General features: G+C 32.8%; 1 protein-coding gene across 10 annotated transcripts in view; it reads right to left on the bottom strand.

The window, feature by feature from the left end:
* Positions 1–24601, bottom strand: part of DGKB (diacylglycerol kinase beta) — an 833256-nt gene that overhangs the window by 418853 nt on the left and 389802 nt on the right. For all 10 annotated transcript variants that reach the window (XM_073009083.1, XM_073009084.1, XM_007981994.3 and 7 more), the window contains 3 exons: positions 14054–14139; positions 11862–11951; positions 5548–5708 (listed from right to left, as the gene is read on the bottom strand). In XM_073009083.1, the coding sequence (XP_072865184.1) occupies positions 5548–5708; positions 11862–11951; positions 14054–14139 (337 nt within the window). The remainder of the gene's footprint in view (positions 1–5547; positions 5709–11861; positions 11952–14053; positions 14140–24601) is intronic.

Raw genomic sequence — 24601 nt, 5'->3', positions numbered from 1 at the left:
TGGAAAAGCATTAAAAAGAAGGAATTGGCATAGTGTCTAGTTATCGATCAATTTCCCTTTTCCTCCTAGATAGACAAAAGTTATTTCCTCAGCTTCCTTACAATTATGTGCAGGCAAGTGATTGAGATCTGGACAGTGAGTTATGAGTGGAAATGATGTTACATCTTCCAGGTATGGGCCCACTAAAAAAAATCCACTTTCTTTAGCCATTCAGTTGTTGAATACAGAAGGTTACCTGTCAAGACAGAAGGAGCCTGGGTCACTGACTGACAAAATAGAGCAGAGCCTCTCCCCCATTTTTAACCCATCCTGACCTGTCGTCTGAGGAAAAACTGATTTTTATTACTGTCAGACCACAGAAAATTTGGGTTTGTTTGTACCAGCAGTCAACCCATTCTGAATAATACAAGGGGTAGATCATGATGAATATAAAGATGACATAGCTACATATTTCTAACCTTGAATTTTCTAAAAATCGGAGTCAAGTTTCTTTGTAGATTGTGCAATGCTAGCAGTCAGTAAATAAGGGAAAATAGTTGATATAATGAAAACAATACTGAGAGTAGAATCAAACTTGGAGATCACTTTGTAACTAGACAGCAGAAGGGTTCCCAGAGACAATCTCAAGTACAAACTATGTGCTCGTCTTAAGCTTTTTCATGCTGGTTATAGCATAAAGTTGAGATGCATCCCATATACTTTAAATCCTTCAACTCCACTATTTGTTATATGTTCAAGAATGGTTTGAGATAGTTAATTTATTTTATTTCATTATATTCTAGATTCATTGATTGAGGAAGAGAAATGCAAGTTGCTGAGTAGATGACTTTGTTGAATGACATTCAAGGTAGAAGATCTATTGCTGTGATTATGGCCCTGAGCACTGAGATTTTGTGTTCCTGGGGCAGGAGTAAATCTTTCCGGGGGGAATGGCTCCTCCCTTCATCCTCCTAATCCCCATATGATGCTCAGCCAAAAGAGCTCCAAGTCAAAGAGAACAAGACCCTTTAAAAGAAAACTCAGTTAAAGCCACCTTATTTGTTTAATTAGTTCTGATCTGCCTTAAACATTCTATCACACAGTTTTTATTAGTTTCCAAATGTCTTTTAAATTTAGTTTTGCAATAAGTCTGGCATGTACTTATATAATGTGAGGTAGAATTCTAACAAAGTATTTTTCTTCCTAGGGAGCTAGTTTTGAACATTATCAACTAAATAATCTGTCATTCCCCCAGTGAATTTTAGTGCCATCCCTATACTAAGTTCCAGTATGTGTCTCTGTACTTCCTCACTGATTCATTCATCTATTATTTCATAGGACCATTCTGTTATAATTATCCAATCCAATTGTAGCATGTCTTATTTGGTAAAACAAATTTATTTCTGTCCTTATTATTAAAATTGACTTAGCTTTTTGTCATATGCATTTTAAATAAGTTTGCCATAAATTCCAGCTCCAATCTTGAGTAGTTATACATTAAATTATAAATTAATTTGAATATTACATCAAGAAATCTCATATAAGAATAGAAAATGTCTCCATTTATTCTGATCTTGTGTGTCTTTGCAGAGAGTTTTAACATTTTCTTTATTAGGTCATGTGTATTTTTAATTAATTCCTAGATACTTTCAATTTGTTTTTGCTATTGTTTTTGGAAACTCATTGATTATTGCTAATATAAGAATATGCTAGGGAATATTTAAGTTGATTTTGTATTTGGCAAATTTGCTATACTCTCATACTAGTCATAATATATTTTCAATTATATATTTTTTCAATTGGAATATATATATGTATTTATCATTATTTTTATTACTTGTTATATTTTTTCCTTTTCACCATATATTGCTTACTTATAATTCTCTTTACAGTACTTTTGCAAAATCAGTTTTTCAATAAGTCTGATTAACTTTTCTCAATAATGTAGCTTTCAGTTTTGTCAACATTATGAATTTTTGTTGTTGTTGTTACTCTCTGCCCTTTTTTGCCTCATTTCTATAATAGCTTTCCTTTTCAAGTTTTTTGGTTTTGTATAATTTCTCCTTTTCAAACACCATGACTTTTTGTATTTAAATAGAATTGACCCTTGAACAACATGGGAATTAGGGGCGCCGACCACTCTTGCAGACAAAAAAAATTGAGTGTAACATTTGACTATCCAGAAACTTAACAAACAATACTCTACTGTTGACTGGAAGCCTTACCAATAACATAAAGCCAATTAACATATATTTCATATGTTATACATATTATATACTCTATTCCTACCAGAAAGTCAGCTAAAGGAAAGAAAATGTTAAGAAAATCACAAGAAAGAGAAAATATATATACTGTTCATTAAGTGGAAGTTGATCATCATAAAGGTCTTTATCTTCATCATCTTCAGATTGAGTAAGCTAAAGGGGAGGAAGAAGAGAAGGGGTTGATGTTGCTTTTCCAGAGGTGGCAGAGGCAAAAGAGGTGGAGAAGGTGAAAGGGGAGGCAAATTACACTGGGTATAACTTTTATTGAAAAAATATCTACAAGTTGACCAGTGCAATTCAAACCTGTGTTGTTCAAAGGTCAAGTGTATTTCTGTTTACTAATATAAGGGTTTTTCAACCTCGACACTATTGACATTTTGAGCTGTATAATTCTTTACTTTGTATTTGAGGTGTTGTCCTACGCAGTGAGGGTATTTAGCAGCATTCCCAACTTTACCTACTACTTAGAAGAAAAAAAACCAAAAAACCTACTTTAGTCATAACAATCAAGCAGACATTGCCAAATGTCCTTCGGGAAGAAGCAAAATTCTCCTCTGTTGAGAATCCCTGGAAATTGACCGAAGCATATAAAAAATGAGAAATATTTAGAAAAAATTATTGAGCCTCAGATAAGAACTCTCTAGTGATGTTTCAGTCTTGGGCTGCTTCCTTAGCCTTCAGGTCCCTGGGTGCTGTAGTCCTTATTGTGGAATAAGCTAAGAAAACAAGTAGCTTCATTATGAGTGGAGCTGACTTGATTTGAAATGGAAGCCAGAAAATCTCTATGGCCTAGAACATTGTTTTACAGCTTACACTTACAGTAGTGATATCTGTGGCAAATGAACAGGGAGAGCCAATGTTATAGCTAGCCTGAGTTTGTGAAACTGACTCTACGGCAAGCAATTAACTAGCAGATTGACCAGAAATTTAACAAAAGATCTTGGAATCAAACTTTCATATGGGCTGTGACAAACTTCTATATATTCCCGGCTGTCTGAAAATCTGTATGGATTTGCAAGGCTACACAAATGCTCAGAAGAGACATAAGAGGATCCTAGTTATCTACACATCCTTGGTTAAATGAGAGGTTTTGTACGTGAGCAGAAGAGAAAAAAGAAATGGCAGATTATGTTAAAAGCTGAAGGTGATTTCTAATTGCCTGAACTTTGAATATATTCTTCAATGAACACATGGATGTGATGACAAAGAAAAGAAGACTTACTGGCTCGAAGTGTTTGAGTACAATCTCTAGACAACCATTTTGACACAGTGGTGACCTCTAGCAAAGCAATATACATCATAAGAAAGAAAGGCTCTACAGGCAAGTCACTAAATAGACAAACATAGGAACAATAATAACCACTGTGGGCAAATAAAAATCCAGGGAATTAAAAATATAAACAATTTTCAGTTTTCAACAAAAAACAAGGATATATGCAAAAGAATGGGAAAATGTGTCACACATTTAGGAAAATAACAAATAAGCAAACAAGCAAGGTCTCTGATGGGGCACAGATGTTTGACTTCACAGATAAATACTTCAAAACATACATTATAAATATGTCAAAAGAATTAAAAGAAACACCATTTAAAGAATAAAGTATAGCAACAATGACTCTCCAAATAGAAAACGTTAATGAAAGATACAAAATTATAAACAAAAGAACCAAGTAGAAATTCAGGAGTTAAAAAGTCTAGTAACCAAAACAAACAGAGAATCCTAAGAGACTTAAGAGATTGGCATCATTAATATCTAAAGATTGGAAACAATCAAAATGTCCATCAATTGATGAAGGGATAAGCAGTATCCGATATCTCCATGCAACAGAATCCTATTCAACAACAAAAAAGGAAAACAATACTTATACAGTTCGCATGGATGAACTCAAAAACTTTATCTTAAGTGAAAGACTCCAGATGCAAAAGTCCTATATTGTGTGATTTAAAAAATTATTTTCCCATAAGTTATTGAGGTACATACAGGTGGTATTGGGTTACATGAGTAAGTCCTTTAGCAGTTATTTGTGAGATTTTGGATATTTTGAAATACAGAATGTCCATAAAAGACGAATCTTAGAGGCAGAAAGCCAATCAATTCCTTCCTGAAACTGGGAAAAGCAGCCAAGATTGAATAAAAACGGGCATGAGGGTTCTGATTTGCATAATAGAAATGTTCAACTGGATTAATTTACTAAAATCATTAAAAAGTACACTTACAATGAGTGAATTAGGTTGTGTGTAAGTGATACACTAAGAAAGCCCTCAAAAATACTGTTTTTATACCAGTGTGAATAGGAGGGCTTCTCTGGATCAAGAGACGTTGCATTTTTCTTTCAAATAATAATAGTCATTACAGTATTAGTAACCATTGTATATTTAGCCTTTATTATCTACCATTCTATGAGATTCTTTGAATGTAAATCATATTTGTAACTCTATGAGAGAGGAAATAATAACCAGCATGGTACTGAGATACTGAGATTAAATAATTTGCTTAAAGATTCTTACCCAGGTAGCTTACCTCTTAAGTTCATGGACACAACCAATGTTTTCTATATTCTACTAGTCTTTTTATAGCCTTTTACTGTGTGTGTGTGTGTGTGTGTGTGATGTGACATGACATAAAATTAGCATGGTGTGACATACATTAAATGGAATATAATGCTTTATATATTTTTAGATTTCATAATCGTTGGCTAAAAATACATATAATCACTGTTAAAATTATTCCTTTATGATTAAAATTTTAACAACTATTTCAACTGCCAAATAATATTTTACTCTGTGTAAGATTCTAAAAGAAATGAAGTGAAAAGTCAGCCTTCTGACTTACTAATCACTTGAGAATAGTAGCAGGATTTTTTGTAGACTTTTCTTAGATTTTTAGTAAGCTATAATGATTTTATAAAATAAATCTCAAAGTAAGGTAAAATTTAATGCAATATTTTCACATTTTCAACAATATGGAGCTTTAGCTTATACTCTAAAACTTGTAAGTATATTAAATCATTCTAAGCTTCATTTTGGTAACACAAATAAACCAATTAAAAAGAATATAGTTTTTTCTCCTTGTTTAAAACATGAAAAATATGTCAGTTGCTGATACTCTGACTTTAAATTAGTAAGTGATGATAAAAATAATAATTAGTCATTAGAGCAATAATAATTGCCTATTAGAAGAGATGTTTTGATGGCACAAGGTAAAATCAATTATTTATAATCAGTAAATTTTCATAGTGTGAAAGTTTTCTTATTGTGATTATCCAGTATAGGTATAAAGGTAAAATTTAGTGGAAAATCTTACCACGCCAATGGAAAAGTAATTATTGATGATACTGTAAGGCACTGGGTCTCCCTTCTCATCTTTGTCATTAGGTATGACTTCAAACTTCCACCTGTCCAACATGATTTCTGTGCTGTTTTCAATGTCTTTTAGAATTTTCATCAAATTCTCACCTTCATAACCTAACGGGAAAAAAAAAAAAAAAATACCTTGAGAAAAGAACTCCAACCAAATAAAAAAGCTGTGTTTTTATGTTTCCGTGTGTTTATGCATATGTAATATTCTAAAGATAAATAATGATTTTGAAGCACATTCTACAACAAAATGAAGAATTAATTATAACATTATACTCATACCCACATTTAATTCTCAACTTTAATTTGTAACGCGTACTGTATTTCTCTTCTCTTTTGTGGTGCCAATTCTCAGCATATACAACTGCCAAGTGAACATTTCTACTGTATACCCCACAACATTTTATATAAATAGATTCAAAATTGAATGAATTCTCTGCTTCCATATCTTCCTTATGTGCAGCTGACTTCACAAAGACATCATCCTCTATCCAGTTGCAAAAGTCAAAAATGTGGATGTCACTTTAGACTTTTTCCTTTCCATCACTCTCTTACTCTCACCTTTTCACCTCTAGTGATATAAAACTTTCAATTTAGGTCAAAGGTCCTACTCTTTGTTTTAAAATTTTGTTTCTTATTCTATCTACTCAGGGTACCCCGTTTCTTTTTGGTTGGTTTGCATCTATTTCCTTGGCACGGTTTTATATTTGCTAATACTTCTTCCCAGTGCTGCTGCTTATGCCTGTAGTCTCAGCTACTCAGGAGGCTGAGGCGGGAGAACTACTTGAAGCCAGGAATTCCAGGCTGCAGTGAGCTATGTTTGTACCACTGTATCCCAGTCTGGGTAACAGAGCAATATTCCATCTTTAAAACAATAAATTTAAATAAAATTAATAAATGTGCTAGCACTTCATTCTGGAAGGCACCCTTTCAAGATAATGGCTCAGATGCCCCTCATGCAGTCCCCTACACACAGTTCTCAAAACTGGCCCTATCTTAGAACTAGTACACCACATTGCTGTTACTTGTGTTTTTCTCACTACAGGTTCCTCTTAAGCCTGCCATAGAGTAAATGCTCAACAAATCAGTTTTTTAATGAATCTATGATAGATGGGCAACATGACCTGAAAATAAAAGTCTTGTCAATATTGCATTCTCAATATTCAATTTACCTGTAAGTATATAACATTATAGTTATCACTGCAGCCTAAACCTGACAGAGTTACTGTTTTTGTTTCTTAATCTCCCTCAACATTAGTTTCCTTCCCTGTCAAAACCTTAGGTTTCTTGTGAAGATTAAGCAAGATAATGTTTAAAAAGATCTCAGTACATGAGGCCTAAAACAGAGAATAGAAAGTTCTCAATAATATTATACTACTGATGATGATACCATCAGAATTTGAAATATTGTACTAAATTAAATCATCTCTCTCTTCACCCATATAAAAGCACACATACAGTCCTAAAATGATATTTTGAGTTGGAACAATATTTTCAGTTTTTGCTTTTTTCTGTTCATTATTTAATTGTTGAACAAGGAAATGCCAGAGGCTATGAGTCCTCATTAGAACTATTAGCATACATATCATTGAATAAACTCATTGGGTTAAAACAAAACAGGCACTCTCATATGCCAAAATTCCCTAAAGAGGAATACATTACACTTAAGGTGTATCTGTTCAATTAACTATTAGAAGGTGAAGGCCACCAGAAACCAGAAATACCTCTTCTGGAGCCCATCATCACTTCTTACCTTACACAGGTTTAAAAAGTATTTACGTGCCATTTAATACATACAGTAAAGGGTACAATAAGTAATGATTACATAAACATTGAAAACATTAAATATTATTTCAAAAGCTATCATGTCTTATAGTATAATTTGAAGCTGTATTAATAATATGCATATAACTGTACTCAGTGGCAAAACACTGAATGGTTTAAACTGCAAGATTATGATAATTATATTTACTAACATTTCATGTTTCTTAATAGTGCTACTTTATTCTAAATGTTTAATTCATTTCTAATTGTTAATTTCTTTTAAGAAGTAATAGCTCCACAAATAAATTATATACATAATATTATTTTACCTACTGAATTAAATAAATGCACTTAAATATATTCATCTATTTTCCAAATTCTGCTTTCATTTCAGAATAAGCTTGATAGTTTTTAGACATAAATTAATTTGTATATAATAATATATATTATAATATAGGAGTATCGTGTGTGTATGTGTATACATATACACAATTAGCAGAAATACAAGTAAATAATAATGCTTTAAGAAATGTTGAATTTGTTCTCAGTCATGTCTCAGGTTAATAGCAGCACTGTCCAACATAACACTGGAACAATGTAGGAACAGTAACCTAACCAGGAGAGAACATGAGAGGAATGAATGTAATGAAAATCAATTACCACAGCTAGATTGCAGCAGGGTCACTCAGCTTAAAATCTTTACCACTAGATATGAGTACAGGGATTTTTATGACTAAACATGAAAAAAGCTAGTTTAAATCTGTCTTCTAGCCAAGCAAAAGTAGAAAGAGGCAATAAATAAATCTTGAGAATTACAACATCTGCAATTCAGAAGTGATTCATATAGATGAACTCTAAACTGTAGTCCCCCATTTAACAAATATCTTTTCCCTACTTCTTGTACGTATCTATGCTCAAGATTGTTAAATAATGATGTGTAACTATTAATAGGATTCCTATACCCAAGAAGATCATGATTTTTAAAAAGATAAATCAAATCCACTAAATATGCCAGCAAAAGATTTTTATAGAAAAGAACAATGCTATTTTACTTTTATTATTTTGATTTAAAGCCTGTATCACTCCAGGCTAAGAAACAAAATGAAAACATAATTAATATTTATTTTATATTTAATGATATGATGTTACAATGACTGAATCTAAAAAGTCATAGAAATTATTGCAAATGAAAATCATATAAAGAAATGCAACAACAAATTTGTATAAAAGTGTGTCCCATTTACAACTATTACTTACCTCCTCAGTTTACACTAACAAGATTTTCCTTGCCATTAAATTGTTGTTAAGAGAGACTAATGATTGCCAGAAATTTACAAAAATAATGCTAATTAAGCTAGAATATCCTACAGACTTACAGTGTCAACTTTTCCAAAATATGAAAATATATGCTTATAAACAAGAGGCTTCAAGTCAAAAGATTCCCTGAATCTTAAGTGAACCAAATGATTAATGGTGGAATGAAGTACTTTCTTCTACAAATACTAAGCATAATAATAATTACTGCAACTGCATAAAGTTCTTAACACAAACATTGATATGGTTTGGCTCTGTGTCTCCACTCAAATCTCATTTTTAGTTGTAATCCCTATAATCCCCATGTGTCAAGGGAGGGACCTGGGGGGAGGTGATTAGATCATGAGGGTGGTTTCCTCCATGCAGTTCTGGTGGTAGTGAGTGAGTTCTCATGAGATCTGATGGTTTTATAAGGGACTATTTCCCCTTTGCTCATTTGCTTCTCTCACCTGCTGTCATGTAAAACATGCCTTGGCTTCTCCTTCACCTTCATGAATGTAAGTTTCCTGAGGCCTCCCCAGTCATTTGGAAGTGTGAGTCAATTAAAACTTTCTTTATAAATTACCCAGTCTTGGGTATGTCTTTATAGCAGTGTGAGAACAAACTAATACAAACACTGTGCAAACAATGTATCAGTTTAGCACAAGAATCTACAAGGTACGCACTATTATTTTCTTCAAATTTTGATGAGGAATCTACAGCCAGTTTTTAAGTAATGTGCTCAAAGTTACACATCTGTCAAGAAATAATCCCACTGTAAAGCATATTTCTTTGTTAATAATCTCTAGCAAATGGCATCTTCATTTCCCTAATTGCTAAACTTGAGCATCTTGATACCTTGCTTTCCCTAAAACTCCTAACCAATCCACTGGTAAGTACAATTAAACTGAGCCTGAAAATGTACCTCCAGTTTGTCTACTTGCCTGATTTACATCATGCAAGCTCTAGTCTACTCACTTTGTTATGTAATTAGAACAGCTATAATAGAAGTTCTCATTTGGAGAACTATAGTTCTGCATGTTTTCACATTTTCTGACCAGTTTATTTTCTACCCCCAAATTAATCTGTTTTGAAAATGTGTCAGTGTGTTACTCTGCTTCTGAGACTTTCAAAGCTTCACTTTGCGTGTCAAATTCAATCAAATAAAACCCTTAGAATAACAAACAAATTCCTGTATTATCTGGCTCCCAATTATCTTTCCAAAGTCATAATACTCACTACCCCTAATTGCCCACCACTGCATTGCTTCTTCAGCAACCCCACCTGCATTCCTCCCTTCAGTCCTTGAAACACAGAGAGCTATTTCTGCTCCTTCTTATATTTTAGGTCCAGCTTAAATGTTACCTCCTCAGAGAGACCTTCTTTCCCAGCTAGCCAGATAGTTCATCCTATTATTCATTCTTCTGATTCCTTGATATCATTTTATAACTATATATTTCATTATCGTTTGATTTATTGTCCATTATACTCAATGAAAATGTAATCTCTAGAAGGATAGAAGCCATTTGTTTATTTCCTCACTGTATATTTAGTACCTAGAACAGTGCCAACACATATCAGACACTCACAGAGAATTCAACACTAATAGATACTTTGACACATGTCCTTGCCTTTATCCATTGTTAGTACTTTGTATGCGGTTTCACAAGAATGATTAGAGTATGCCAAAAACGGACTTCTTTATCAAATTTGGCATTTAGGCCATTTGTTAATTTGGAAACAAAAATCAAATTACTAATTTTCATATACATCAAATATATGTTACCGAAGATTATGGCAAGAAGACACACATATTTTCTTTCTTTTCAATCAATGCACTTGTATGAACGCTGGCAAATACAAGTATCTTATCAGAAATGGTGATGTCTTTATTCATTTCTTTAGATTTCATGAACTCTAATGCAACTCATGAAAATACTCCTTAAGTATATTCTTTCTGAAAATCCCAAATAGATTACATACTAAGCTCTTGATTTAGTCAAGCATGTACACAGCTTAGAGCTAGTTGGTCAGATATTCACGGAATTGTTCTCCAACTTTGCTGTAAATCAGAGTTACTTAGGGACTTTGTTTAAAAAAAAAAAAAATCATCTGCTCAGTTCCCAACTCCAGATATTTCCATTCAGCACATCTGGGGTGGGGTCAGGCCACTGTATTTTTAACAAGCTCCCCAGGGACTCTGTTCACCTTGTCTTAGTAGACACTTTTCAAACTTCTCTAAATGAGCTTTGATGCTAAAAATATTTAGCATTCAAGTCCTGTTTCTTTACCAAAGTCTGGTGGTGTTTAGTGATCTTATCTGGTGGTGTTCAGTGATCTTCAGATAAATATAGCTTATTAGTGACTCTGCAAAATGTTTTAAGACTTCATCTCAAAATATTCTCTCTTTGCTTACCCTACTCCATCCACACTATTTCAGTTTCAGTTTCTTGAATACGTCAAGTGCCTTGCCACCTTTGGGCTTTTGAACTCTATGTTCCCTCTGCCTATGAATTTCACACCCAGCTTTACATGGCTGTGTCATTATCTAGCTAGTAGGTTTTTTTTTTTTTCTCTATGTCATATCCTCAGTGATCTCTTTCCTTACAATGATCATCTGTTTACTTGTTAGTGTAAAGTCTCACGTATGATTTTATGTGCCACTAAAAGTTAAGGTATTTTTGTTTTTATTTTGTCAACTCTGTATCCAAAGTGCAGAGCACAGCTGGCTAGCATACAGTGAGTCTTAAAAACTGAGTATTATTTAACGTATTCACTCCTGGGAAACTAATTTGTTAAGCCTTTCATTTTTCCTTTGTGATTTTACCACCAAACTTATAAATTAAAAATATAAAAATTAAGTGCATCCATATGTACCTTATTTTCTAACAAAAAAATCCAAACAAAAAATAAAAACAGAAAATAAAAAACAAAAACAAAAACCAGAGATGTTTGGAAACTTGCACTCATCTAATTTAAGTCTGTAATTAATACCACATTAAAACCCAATACCCATGGTCTCTTTGACCACTATTTGTTCTTCTATCCAAGACTATTGCTCAAAATGATATATATACCACATCCGTTATATTCACTGAAATCATATGGTTTTTGTTGCTTTTTTTTTTTTTTTTTTTCTTTTTGTTTTGCAAGGGAAAAGGGTGTTGTGTACTGTTTCTGCTTTTGTTGTTGCAGCTGCTTTACCTCCTCCCCATCGCAGGCATCTCGCTAGATCATTGCCAGTCCCAAGAGGCAGAATTGCAACTGGAGGATGCTTGCCTACATTGGCCTTTTCTGCAGAATAAAAAAAAAAATACAAATAAAGAAAATTTCAAATTCAAATAAAACAATGGAAATAGAAAGATAGGCTGATGACATTAAATGAAGGAATTTCAATAGGTACTCATAAACAAAACATAATTGTATTTTTAAGATATATACCATAATGAATTATGGATAATTTGTAAACATTTGTAGCAATTGATAAAACACAAATGCTATTATTCACAGAATGATGGAATTTTCAAAACTCAAGCAAGAAGAAAGCTTTTTAAATATCTTAACTGAACTAAAAAATGTTGTGTGTCTTGTCTCAATTACAATCCTCAGGGATATTATTATACACAGCATAAGATTACAATACAGAGACACAACTAGGATGGATGGGTGGGTTCCTATATAAAGTCCTTTTGCAACATCAATTCCAGGTACATTTTACTTAGAGGAATAAAATATTTGCAAACTGTTGAATTATAGAAGTGAGTAAATTGCTAACAATGTCCTTGACTTTTTCCCACCCATGGTGCTGCTTTGTGTCAGAGCAAACGGAACACAACGTTAACAGCTGGAGTACACTGAGATCAGCAGGTTTTCCATGAGATTAATCTTTACATCACATAATGCTTTGGGTTCAGAGCAGTAAAGATCTCTGCCGCTGACATCCCATATGCTTTGGCTTGAATCATCGCATGTCTTGAATTAATCTCACAAATGTATATTACTTTCTTTTATTTTTTCTTCCTCCTTAGCCCTTCAAAATCAGTGTATGTATGTGTGTAGGATAGAGGGGCTAGATAAGGTAGGGACATGTCACAGTGAAATAGCCAACGACAAGATTTTGAGGGCTAAAACAAGCTAAGAATTCCTGCTATTTTTCCTCTAAAATCCTTACAAGTCCTCAGATACTTTTCCAACTAACTCATTAACTTTTGTAATTCTTGAATTCTGGTTGTCTTCTCAGATGAAACATATAAATACGATCTACATTGTTTAATGGAAGGCCAGATCAGAATTTTCACTGTTGCTTTTTAAATCAAATATTAGATTAAAGCTGTTAGATCCTTATCAAAAGTGTTGCCAATATGTATTTATTTTAAATTTGAATATTTTTAGTGTATGCAAAGACAGAATGTTATCTGCATTGACTAAATAGGTGTCTGTTTCAATTTTTACAGAAGGTAAAACTTCTTTTGAATCAATTCGTTCTATGAAAGGGCCTGTTTTAAACAAAGAATTGATCAATGCAGTAACTGAAATGAGACCAAAGAGAGTCAATATTTGTTTTGGATTTATTTCCTCATAAAGGCCTATTCATGATCTCTTTTTCTAACTAGTAACCAGTTCCGACAACTGACTATATCTGAAAAACCAAATAATTTTCCTGAATTTATAGTTTTGCTTGTGCTGCATACTTATCTTACATTGTCAGTGATGTTCTTGTGTTGTTTGCTTATAAAAATCGAGCTTTTTCAATTTAAATAGAGAGGCAATATAGAATAAGGTTTAACTGTGGGTTCTAATCTCAGCTCTCTCAGTTCACAACTATAAGACTTTGTTGTAGTTATTTACTTTTACCAAGTTTTAGGTTCCCTATCTACATGGGATTATTAATACTATCTGTGTCATAGAGTTGTGAGGAATAAATAAGACAACATGATGAATAAAAATTAGCTATGATGATGATGATGGTGGATGATAATGATATGAATGTATACAGAGGGTAAGATTTTGAGGGTCTATGTTTTAATAATGTAAGAACATCAATGTGGCACAGACTTTATCACAAATACTAAGACTGCTCCTTCAGTTCCTTGTCTGGGGCACACAAACAATCTGATTTCCTAGAGCCGCATTTGAAAACAACTCTGAAAATTTGGTAAACACTGTAAGAAGTGGATTAGAAAGGAAGGATTTCTAGATACTTGTAAACTATTTTGCCAGTTAAATTTTTGAACTATAGAGTAGTATGTTAAACCAGTAAATAGTGTACAAACCTCCAGACGTCCAATTATATCACTGTTTCCAAAGATAATGATACAAGCAATAGATACATAGATGAAACAGGATTTAAAGCTATTGCTCTCTCCCCAGTCATGTTAAGTATGTGTCTGCATTACCTATGCAATCCAAAACCCAGCCCACGGTTCCGTCTCCACCACAGGCTAACACTCTGAAGTCAGGGACATCACGGAAAAAGTTTAACCTGAAAAATAAGCATGTTATGGCACATGATTAATAGTTTAAAAATAAGATATTTTCAGTTTTGTATCATTAGCATTTTACCTGATGAAATACATTTTTATTTTATAAAAACTAAAATATCTCACTCATAACTTACATAGCTTTAATCCTATTTTATAATTATATATTCAAGATTCTATAATTTAAAAATATTTTATAATTATATATTCTAGATTCCATAATGAATATACTCTATTTTTCTTTAATAAACTCTAAAATTTTAAGAATAAAATTAGCAAATCATAATAATTTTCATTAAGATATTCTCCTAGATGTGATTTGCAGTTCACATAACCCAGAATGACATATACTACATTATTTCACTTAATAAATTTCTTCAATCCAAAATTATCTTTTGAGTGAATATATAAATGTGACAGTTATGTCAGTAAATATGTCTTTAACAATTTTGTACTTTCTCCATTACTGGGAGAAATTGATCAGACTGCAACTGGGGTTCTAGCCAACTTTTCTTTTGACTGAGAATCTGCAAGTAGGAGTCAGGCTTCACCTTGTATTTTGACCTGGTTGACAGCGTTTTCCATCCAGGAACACTCCAGCCTAATTGCTGGGTCAGCTGCCATAAATACCCACTGCTTCTGCTGTTACTGCATGCAGTGTGCTTAATAATGCAACCTACCTTGTGAAAAGCAACAAAGGCAGGTAATGTAGCCAGCTATACAGTCATAGCCTACTTTATTGCAATAAAAAATTGAAACAGGACAGAAATTTTGTTATGTGTCCCTTCACCTCCCTTGTCCCAAAGATAACAACTGACATGATATAATATGCAACTATCCAAGGAATTTTTCTACGTACTTATATATACAAATATTCATACATGTCTTTATTACACATATATGTTCAACACAAATAAAATTGTGCTATACATACTGTTCATTAACTTGTATGGTTTTATTTTAACTTCAAATATGTCTTAGAGAATTTTGTGTATCAGTATATAACATATGCAGATGTCACGTGTGGCATTCTGTCAGATTATTATTTTTAAGCACTGCATCATGTTTTATAATAAGTGCACATACTACAAGATACAATAAATGATTTCTTTTTATGAATTTTTAAGCTTTTTCTAGTGTCTCATTATTACAAAAAAGTATTGTATTTAACATTATTTGAAGAACATTTGTGTAAACATGCGCATGTGTTTTGAAGGCCACTCTAGAGAAAAATATTCCATTACATCATTATATCCCTCTGAATGGCTCCCACTGTCAAATACGCAAGGGTCTATTTCTTTGCAACCACAAAACACTACATATGAACAACTTTATGATATTTCTGTAATAATGAGTGAAAACCAATGTCTTTTTATTTGTTGTAAAATCACACTTCCCTGTTTACTAGTGAGTTGAACATATTTTTATACATTTCCTGGAGATGTGTAACCTCTCCTATGCAAAGAACATTCAAAGATGCACCTTTCTTTCTATTGAATTGTCTTTTTATTTTTTATTTTTATTTTTTGAGATGGAGTTTTGCTTTTGTTGCCCAGTATGGAGTGCAATGGTACAATCTCGACTCACTGCAACCTCCTTCTCCTGGGTTCAAGCAATTCTCCTGCCTCAGCCTCCCAAGTAAGCTGGGATTACAGGTGCTCGCCACCACGCCTGGCTAATTTTTTTATTTTCAGTAGAGACAGGGTTTCACCATGTTGGTCAGGCTGGTCTCAAACTGTTGACCTCAGGTGATCCATTCTCCTCGGCCTCCCAAAGTGCTGGGATTACAGGTGTGAGCCACTGTGCTAGGCGAGTTGTCTTTTAATGATACTTTACAAACTGTTTGCATATTATAGCAATCTTTGCATTTAAATTTGCATCATTTAAAAAAGTTTTGTCAAGGTAATACCAACACTGTATAAATATAATAGAATATGTATAAAAATTACTAAAACCCATCATCTGATTATAATATCCATGGATATTTAGAACAGGAAACTTTCATGCATTTTCTCATTTATTATATTGTGGCTATTTAACCTTTGTGAGACATGTTGCAAATATTTTCTTCGGTTCTAATACTTATTGTTTTGCTTATACTAATATATGTACAATAGAATAAACACATATGTACCAGTTGCCCATTCCAGGAGGTAGAACATTTCCAATAATTTACATATTTCTCTGTTTTCTTTCCCTATAGCACTGCTCTTTCCAATTTACAAAGGTGAGCGCTATTCTGAATACTGAGTTACCATGTATCTGACATGATCAGTATGTGTGTTTCTACTTTTCCCAGTTAGCACTGGTACTCAGATTCATTTATGTTGTAGCTGAAGCTTTTTCCACATGTAGCTGAAGTTCTTTTAACTCCTACTGCTGTGTTAAATGCCACTTATATGTCTTTTAAAATCCATGTCAATGGGCATTTCAATAGGTTTGCTTTACATTCTTGCAAAAAGTGCATTCTTGTACAGGCATACCTCATTGTATTGCTCTTTACTTTATTGAGCTTAGCAGATACCGCAGTTTTTACAACTTGAATGTTTGTGGCAACTCTGCTTCTAGCAAGTCTATCAGTGCCATTTTTTCCAACAGCACATGCTCACTTGGTGTCTGTGTCACATTTTTGTAATTATCACAATATTTCAAACTTTTTCATTATTATTACATCTGTTATGGTGATCTGTGAAGTTATTATAGTAAATGTTTTGAGGTGCCATGAACCACGCCCATATAAGACAGAGAACTTAATCGCTAATATTGTGTGTGTTCTGACTGCTCCGCCCACCAGCCATTCTCCTGTTTCTCTTCCTGTCCTCAGGCCTCTCAATTCCTTTAGACACAACAGTATTGAAATTAGGCTAATTAACAACCCTACAATGTCCTCTAAGTGTTCAAGTGAAACAAGGAGTTGCATTTCTCTTTCAATCAAAAGCTAGAAATTATTAAGCTGAATGAGGAAAGCATGTCAAAAGCACAGGCAGGCCAAAAGCTAGCCCTTTTGTGCCAGTAAGCTAAGTTGTAAAAGCAAAGGCAAAGTTCTTGAAGGAAATTAAAAGTGCTACTGCAGTGAACACACAAACAAGAAGGCGAAACATCCTTACTGCTGATATGGAGAAGGTTTTAGTGGTCTAGACAGATGATCGAAGGAGCCACAACATTCCCTTAAGCTAAAGACAAATCCAGAGCAAGCTCCTAACTCTATTAAATTCTATGAAGGCTGAGAGATGTGAGGAAGCTGAAAAATAGTTTGAGGCAAGCAGATGTTGGTTCCTGAAGCTTAAGGAAAGAAGCTGCATAAACAGCAAATGCTGAGGAAGAAGTGGCAGCAAATTATCCAGAAGATCTAGCTACAATTATTGATAAAGGTGGTACACTAAACAACAATTTTTCAATGTAGACAACATAGCCTTCTAATGGAAGAAGATGCCATCTAAGACTTTGGTAACTACAAAGGAGAAGTCAATGCCTGGCCTCAAAGCTTCAAAGAACAGGCTGACTCTCTTGTTAGGGTCTAATGAAGCTGATGACTTTAAGTTGAAGCCAATGCTCATTTACCATTCTGAAAATCCTAGGGCCCTTAAGAATGATGCTACTCTACCTGTGCACTATAAATGGTAGAACAAAGCCTGAGCGACAGCACATTTCTTTACAGCATGGTTTACTGAGTATTTTAAGTTCACAATTGAGACATAACTTCTCAAAAAAAAAAAAAAAAAGATTCCTTTCAAAATATTATTTTCATTGACAATGTACCTGGTCACCCAATATTCTGAGGGAGATGTGTAAACAGATGAATGTCGTTTTCATGCCTGCAAACACAGCATACATTCTGCAGCTCATTGATCAAGCAGTAATTCAACTTTCAAGTCTTATTTAAGCAATACATTTCATATGGCTATAGGTGCCATAGACAGTGATTCATTTTGGGGATCTGGGCAAAGTAAATTGACAACCTCTGAAAAGGATTGAATAATCTAGGTGTCATTAAGAACATTCATAATTCATGGACAGAGGTCAAAATATCAGCATTAACAAGAGTTTGGAAGAAGTTGATGCTAAGCCTCATGGATGACTTTAAAGGGTTCAGGACTTCAGTGGAGGAAGTCACTGCAGATGTCATCAAAATAGCAAGAAGTAGAATTATAAGTGGAGCCTGCATGTGACTGAATTGCTGAAATCTCATCATAGAATTTGAAAGGATGAGGAATTGATTCTTAGAGATAAGCAAAAAAAGGGGGTTTCTTGAGATGGAATCTACTCCTGGTAAAGATGCTGTGAACGCTGTTGAAATGGTAACAACGGATTTAGATTATTATATAAATTTAATTGATAAAGGAGCAGTAGGATTTGAGAAGACTGACTCAAATTCTGGAAGAAGTTCTACTGTGTGTAAGATGCTAGCAAATAGCATCACATGCTAGAGAGAAATCTTTCATAAAAGTAAGAGTTCATCAATGGGTCAAATTTCATTGTTGTCTTATTTTAAGAAACTACTAGAGCCACCTCCGCCTTCAGCAACCACCACTCTGATCATTTGGTTCCCATTAACGTCAAGGCTAGACCCTCTACCAGAGAAAACATTATGACTCCCTGGAAGCTCAGATGACTGTTACTATTTTTTTGCAATGAATTATTTTTAAGTTAAGGTATATACATTTTTAAACCATAATGCTACTGCACATTTAATAGACAACAGTATAAACATAACTTTTATATGTACCGGGAAACCAGAAAATTTGTGTGACTCACTTTATTGTGATATTCACTTTATTGTGGTGGTGTGGAACCAAACCCACAATATCTCCAAGGTATGCCTGTACATACTTCTTAGTGCTTAAGGGCAGTGGCCACTTTAGAGTAATGCATATTAATATGCAACTTCACCAGATAAGGTCAATGTTTTTCCGCAAAGAAGCTGCACCAATGTACAATGGATGTGCTCTATTGAATCCATTCTCTTTAACACTTGTCACACTTTTTCATTTTATTTATTTCTTACTTTCATGAAATGCCTATTTATCCTTTTTGTTTCTATTATCTATTCCTTTTCACCTTGTTGGTTTGTAAAAAATTTTTACATGTCTTCGATTTTAGTTCTTTTTTGATAATTGTTTTCAAATATCTTCTACAAATTTAAAGTTTCTTCTTTTATTTTCATTGTAATGAATAAGAACTTAGTTTTAATATTCAATTTCATCATCCCTTTGATAAGTGGTTACGAGTCTTCTGTAAGACAAGCTTCCTTACTCAGAGCTCAGAACTCATATATACTCCCTTAAAATGTCGGTTTTACTTTCAACATAGAAATTCTTAGTTTTATGTGGTGTGAAGTACTTTCTTTTCTTCTCTCCCCACTTTCTCCCATCTCCCCTTTATCTTGGCCTCTGGCCCTCCCTTTCTTCCTTTCTCACTCCCTTTCATCCTTCCTTTTAGCTGTAGTGCAGCACTTTTTTTCTATTTATTTTTTATCCATCTTTTCATTTATTGAATAATTCAATTTTCTACTATGCAAAGTCCATGATAAATATTACTTCCACATATGGGTACATTTCTATCTGTATTCTCTATTGTGTTTTACTCATGACTTTGTCCATCTCTGCACTAGTACCAAACTCTTACAATTACTATAGCTTTCCAGTAAGTCCATATCTCAGGGCATGAAGAATCTTACCAATTATTTCCTCTTTTATTTTCATATCATTTAAACTCATCATATTTCATAAAAATTAAGATAATAATAAGAAAAACTGATCATGATTTTGACTGAAGTTGCATTAAAAGTATATATTAATTTTGGAAGCAATAACACATGTATAATATGAATAAAGTTTCCTTATTCATGAATGTACTATTGCTTGATTTATTTAGATATTCTTTAAAATCCTTCAACAAAGATTTAAATTTTCTGCTAACAGGTCTTGCACATATTTTGTTAGATTTATTCTTGGTTGTTTGCAGCTTTTGTTGATATTTTAAACATTTAAAAATTATGTTTATTAATAACATTAACATTTTTGTTGCTGGTGTATATTAACATATTTGACTGTTACACATTAATTTTATAAATCACATTATCACTGTTCTTCTATTGCTTACATTTTCTTTGTGGATATATTTGAATTTCTATGTATGTAATTGTGGCATTTGTTAATAGTAATAGTATTATTAGTAATCTCCAGTCCTTGTAATTGTTATTTATTTCCCTGTCTCTTTTTCCTTGACAGAATTCCAACATATTGTTGAATAGGAGTATTCATAGTGAATATCCAGATCTTGTTCCTGAAGCTAAGAATTACTTTTGGAATCCGCCCATTTAGGATATCTGCTATTGAGATTTTATTTTTCTTTCTTTTTACTTTCCTTTTTTTTTGATGGAGATTTTTTATGAGGTTAACAAGTTTCCCTTCTACTCCTATAACAATAAAAATTTTTACTATACATCAATATTAAGTTTTTCTTCATTTTTGAGATTTGACAAGGTCTCTGTCCTTTAATTGGTTAGTGTGAGAATAAACATTTATATATATCTGCATTATTAAAACATGCTTGCAATCCTCTCATGCACCCAAATTGATTCTTGTGTATTAATATTTTTAAGATAATTGAATTTCTTTACTAATATTTTGTTTAGAAATTTTGCATTGATGTTTATGAACAAATTGACATATTTTTCTTCCTCATACCACTTTTATCTGCTTTTTAAAATTAAAATTATACTGCCTCATGAAATATGTTGCAGAGTAGTTCCCCTTTTACTATTTTTGCGGAAGAATTTGTATAGTTATTGAAGTTCTATGAAAACTGGTAGCACTTGCATATAAAACCTAAATTTCTGTTTGTTTTTTTTTTTAAGAGACAAGTCTTAAATCATTGTTTAAATTACTTTAGTAATTATTCTTAAAAATTTATGGTTTTAAATTCTTCTTAAGTCAGCTTCTTTTCCAGCTATATTTCTGTAGCAATTTGATTCTCCCTCCTAGATTTTCAAACATTGGCACTGCAACTTAAGAAAACTTTGTAAAACACGGCAGTAGCTGCAACATTTTCCACAGAGCTAACTGTTTTTGGTGAAAGCCTAACCATCCAATTGACTCACCATTGTTCTTCTATTCCATGATGATGTTTCATCTCTTATTCATTCTTGTTTTCTTTAAAAATTGTCATCATTGGTTCTTCAGCAGCATCCTACCCCCAAACATAAACCCCATGTGACTGTCAGACCAGCTTACTCTCTGTAAATTGATTGCTAATTGGAAAATTTGACCTCTCTTTATCTCAATTTCTTGATCCATTCAATCCATGCAGTTTTCCCTAGAAACTCATTCACTCCTTACTGCATTCATTCATTGAATAATATCCTTGGGATTTATCTAGTGATTCTGACCCTCAGTTTCCATAACTTTAGAATGGAGTTAACACCACGTGGTTTGCTGAGCTCTTTATACACACATAAAGAAAATGCGTATGTAAATGCAATTTACTATTCACATGTTATTACTAATTTAATTATATTTTTTTTCTTTATTAAAAGTAGTATAGGTGTGTTTTAGGTCAGAGTGCCACTCCTCGATTTCCCTACCTCCTCCACCTGCACTGTTCTGGCAGAATAGTCACAATTTTCTAACAAGCAGTAAGCAGAGTTTTTCTGTATCTAATCTGAAACTAGCCAGTGGACAATTGGGAGACCTGCCTATAGCACGGGAGACAAAAGGTACAGAGGAAAACAGCTGTGATAGAGGACAAGTAAATCGAAGAGACTCAGCAGGAGCCAAAATGCAGGGTCCAGCATGGCACTGATTTTTCACCCAGGAAGGCTGTGATGAGGAGCAGCTGTGAGGCTTCCACATCACGAGTCACCATTTCAATGGGGAGAAGTGAGAAAATGAGGAGTGTCAGGAAGGACTTCGCTCTGGGGAAACTTTTGTACTATGTATTGTACTATTTACCTAACAGTTCCACAGTGATCCATGTGAAGAATGAATAAGCGTAAACATTTTGCAATGAAATCATGCTCGGGTCCTGAATTTATTTGCATCAATTTATGAATTTTTTTGAAATTAAAAGTTCAAATGATTTATGAAGAAAATGAATGATGATGAATTTGCAGTGTTGGCCTTTAGAGCATTGATTCACCTAGAGAGTTTCCTATGTATCTGCAATAGCTAAATTTGAAAGCGGGCCTATTATTTGGGTTTAGCAGCCCTCTGTCAGATGCTTCTTTTTATCATGTATGCTCTATAATCACCACTATAACATTCCACCAAGTTTCAGTTATGCAAGATGAATAAGTTCTAGAGATCCACTGCACAACACTGTTCCTATAGTTAACGATACTGTTTTGTACATGTAAAAAGCTTTTAAGAACGTAGATCTTATGTTAATTGTTCTTACCACCACCACAACAAAAGAGCAGGTGGGGAAATTGTGATGCTTAATATTACCAAAAACAAATCCAGAAAATTTCATCTAAGATTCAGAGGCTTACTTTGTGTTAAGATAAAATAGATACAGAAAAGGCAGTAAATTTTCATTTGTACCTAATTGTTACTAGGTACAAAGCACACCAGGAAAACCTTTTTTAAAAGAAAAGAAAATTATAGTAGTGATTCCAGAATCTTGGAAAGTGTCATAAATCAGAATTCTTAACTTCAGTATGTAAATACTATTTTTCATTCCAATCTTATATTTTATTATTAAAAAATACTATTACTTATATACAATGTGGCTGTATGGGTTAGAAACAGATCAAGTATATAAAATAAATAAATCTATGGCTATAAGTAGTACATATATATATGTTACAGATTATAAAATGATATTTTTGATACTTAGAGGAAATCAGTATGAGAGTCATAAATATTTTCAGCATATCCATGCATGGTGAATGCTCACGTTAATTATACATATTCATATCTCTTTGTATTAAAGGAACACAAGGCTGAAGGATCCAAAATGACTTTACCATGTGTCATCAATTCTCTTTTTCCTCCTTCTTTTTTAGAAAAAAAATAATTTCAAGAGCTTGCCTTAAGAAAGGTCTGCATTCTGATTTAAGCATTTAGAGACAGAAAGAAGCATATTTGTCTCTGATTATTCTACTCAATTCATATTTATACTTGCACGTACACAGTTACATACTATATTATTCTTAAAGTTACAAGATTAGATGGATTCAAAATTGCCTCAATAAAATCTGGCTGAGTTTTCTGATTTGTGAGGTTACCATTGTTTTTGAAACAATATTTATGGTCTAGAAAACCAATTTTTAATAACTTTCAGCTTATTTACTAATACCCACACTGTATTTATACATACCTTGGTATCATTGATATTATTATTATTATTGCTGGTGTAATATCTTTTAAAACTCCATGCATGAATTATTTATAGTCCCCAAAGTTTCATTCTATTACATATATTACAAAATGGGGGAAAGGTTATTTCATGTTTTTCTCTGTAGATTTTGATGTTTCATGAATGTAATGTGACTCTTTCAACATTTTAATTAAAAGTAAAATTAATTACAATAATATCCTCCAATCTAATGTATTATGTACTTTATTTCAACAATACATTATAAAATTTAGTTAAACTAGGAAATACACCTGTTTCAAGAAATTCGATGAGAGTTTTGAGATACTGTATGGAAGCTGAATTTACACTGTTTTGGGAAGACATTCCATGTGGATAAGTGGGATAGTTATAAAAAAATAATTTGAATTAATCTTTATAAAACCAGTGCAACTTAATTCTGTTACCATAATAACCAGAAATAAGTTTTAGAGTATTTGAAAAATATACATATTCCAGTGGACCATTAATAAGTGAAACATTCACTTCATTATTTCTGGAAATCTCAAACAAATCTTTTATGCTTATGTGTGTTAAAAGTGAAGGAGAGAGGGACAGAGAAAGGGAAAAACACAGACTGAAATGACAAAAGAGAGCATGAGACACAGAAAATGAGAGAATATTTATTCCTGGTAACTTATAATGTTATTTCATTAAATAACTTTAATATTCCTCCTACTATAAAATGAGTTAGAAATGAAAGGTCAGTAAATGACAGGTTCTATGATGTAGCCTAAATATTTTTCCTTTCTTGACTAATGTACATACTTCTTTAAAAATTAATATTGGCAGAAATATCAAAAATTTTAAAGTCATTTCTGAGTGAATAGAAACATTAATATTTAGTTGAAATATTCTTGCTCTCATATAGAAAATATTTATAATTTTATTAGTATAAGTAAAACACTTTTGTAAATATATTTTGTTAAAATATATTTTTTTTCTACCGCATGGAAAATTATAACCCTTTAAGGATATTTTTAAAATATACAAATTAATATTTAAAAACTAACTAACAGATGTTAAACAAAAATTATGAGTGGTCATTATTTTAGACTGAACTTCTGCACTAGGCCTCAACAGACCAGACCAAACTAGAATGGAGTC

The sequence above is a fragment of the Chlorocebus sabaeus genome, chromosome 21, assembly GCF_047675955.1.
Source record: "Chlorocebus sabaeus isolate Y175 chromosome 21, mChlSab1.0.hap1, whole genome shotgun sequence".
Taxonomy (NCBI): Eukaryota; Metazoa; Chordata; class Mammalia; order Primates; family Cercopithecidae; genus Chlorocebus; species Chlorocebus sabaeus.
This window is presented reverse-complemented; position numbering and strand designations above follow the sequence as displayed.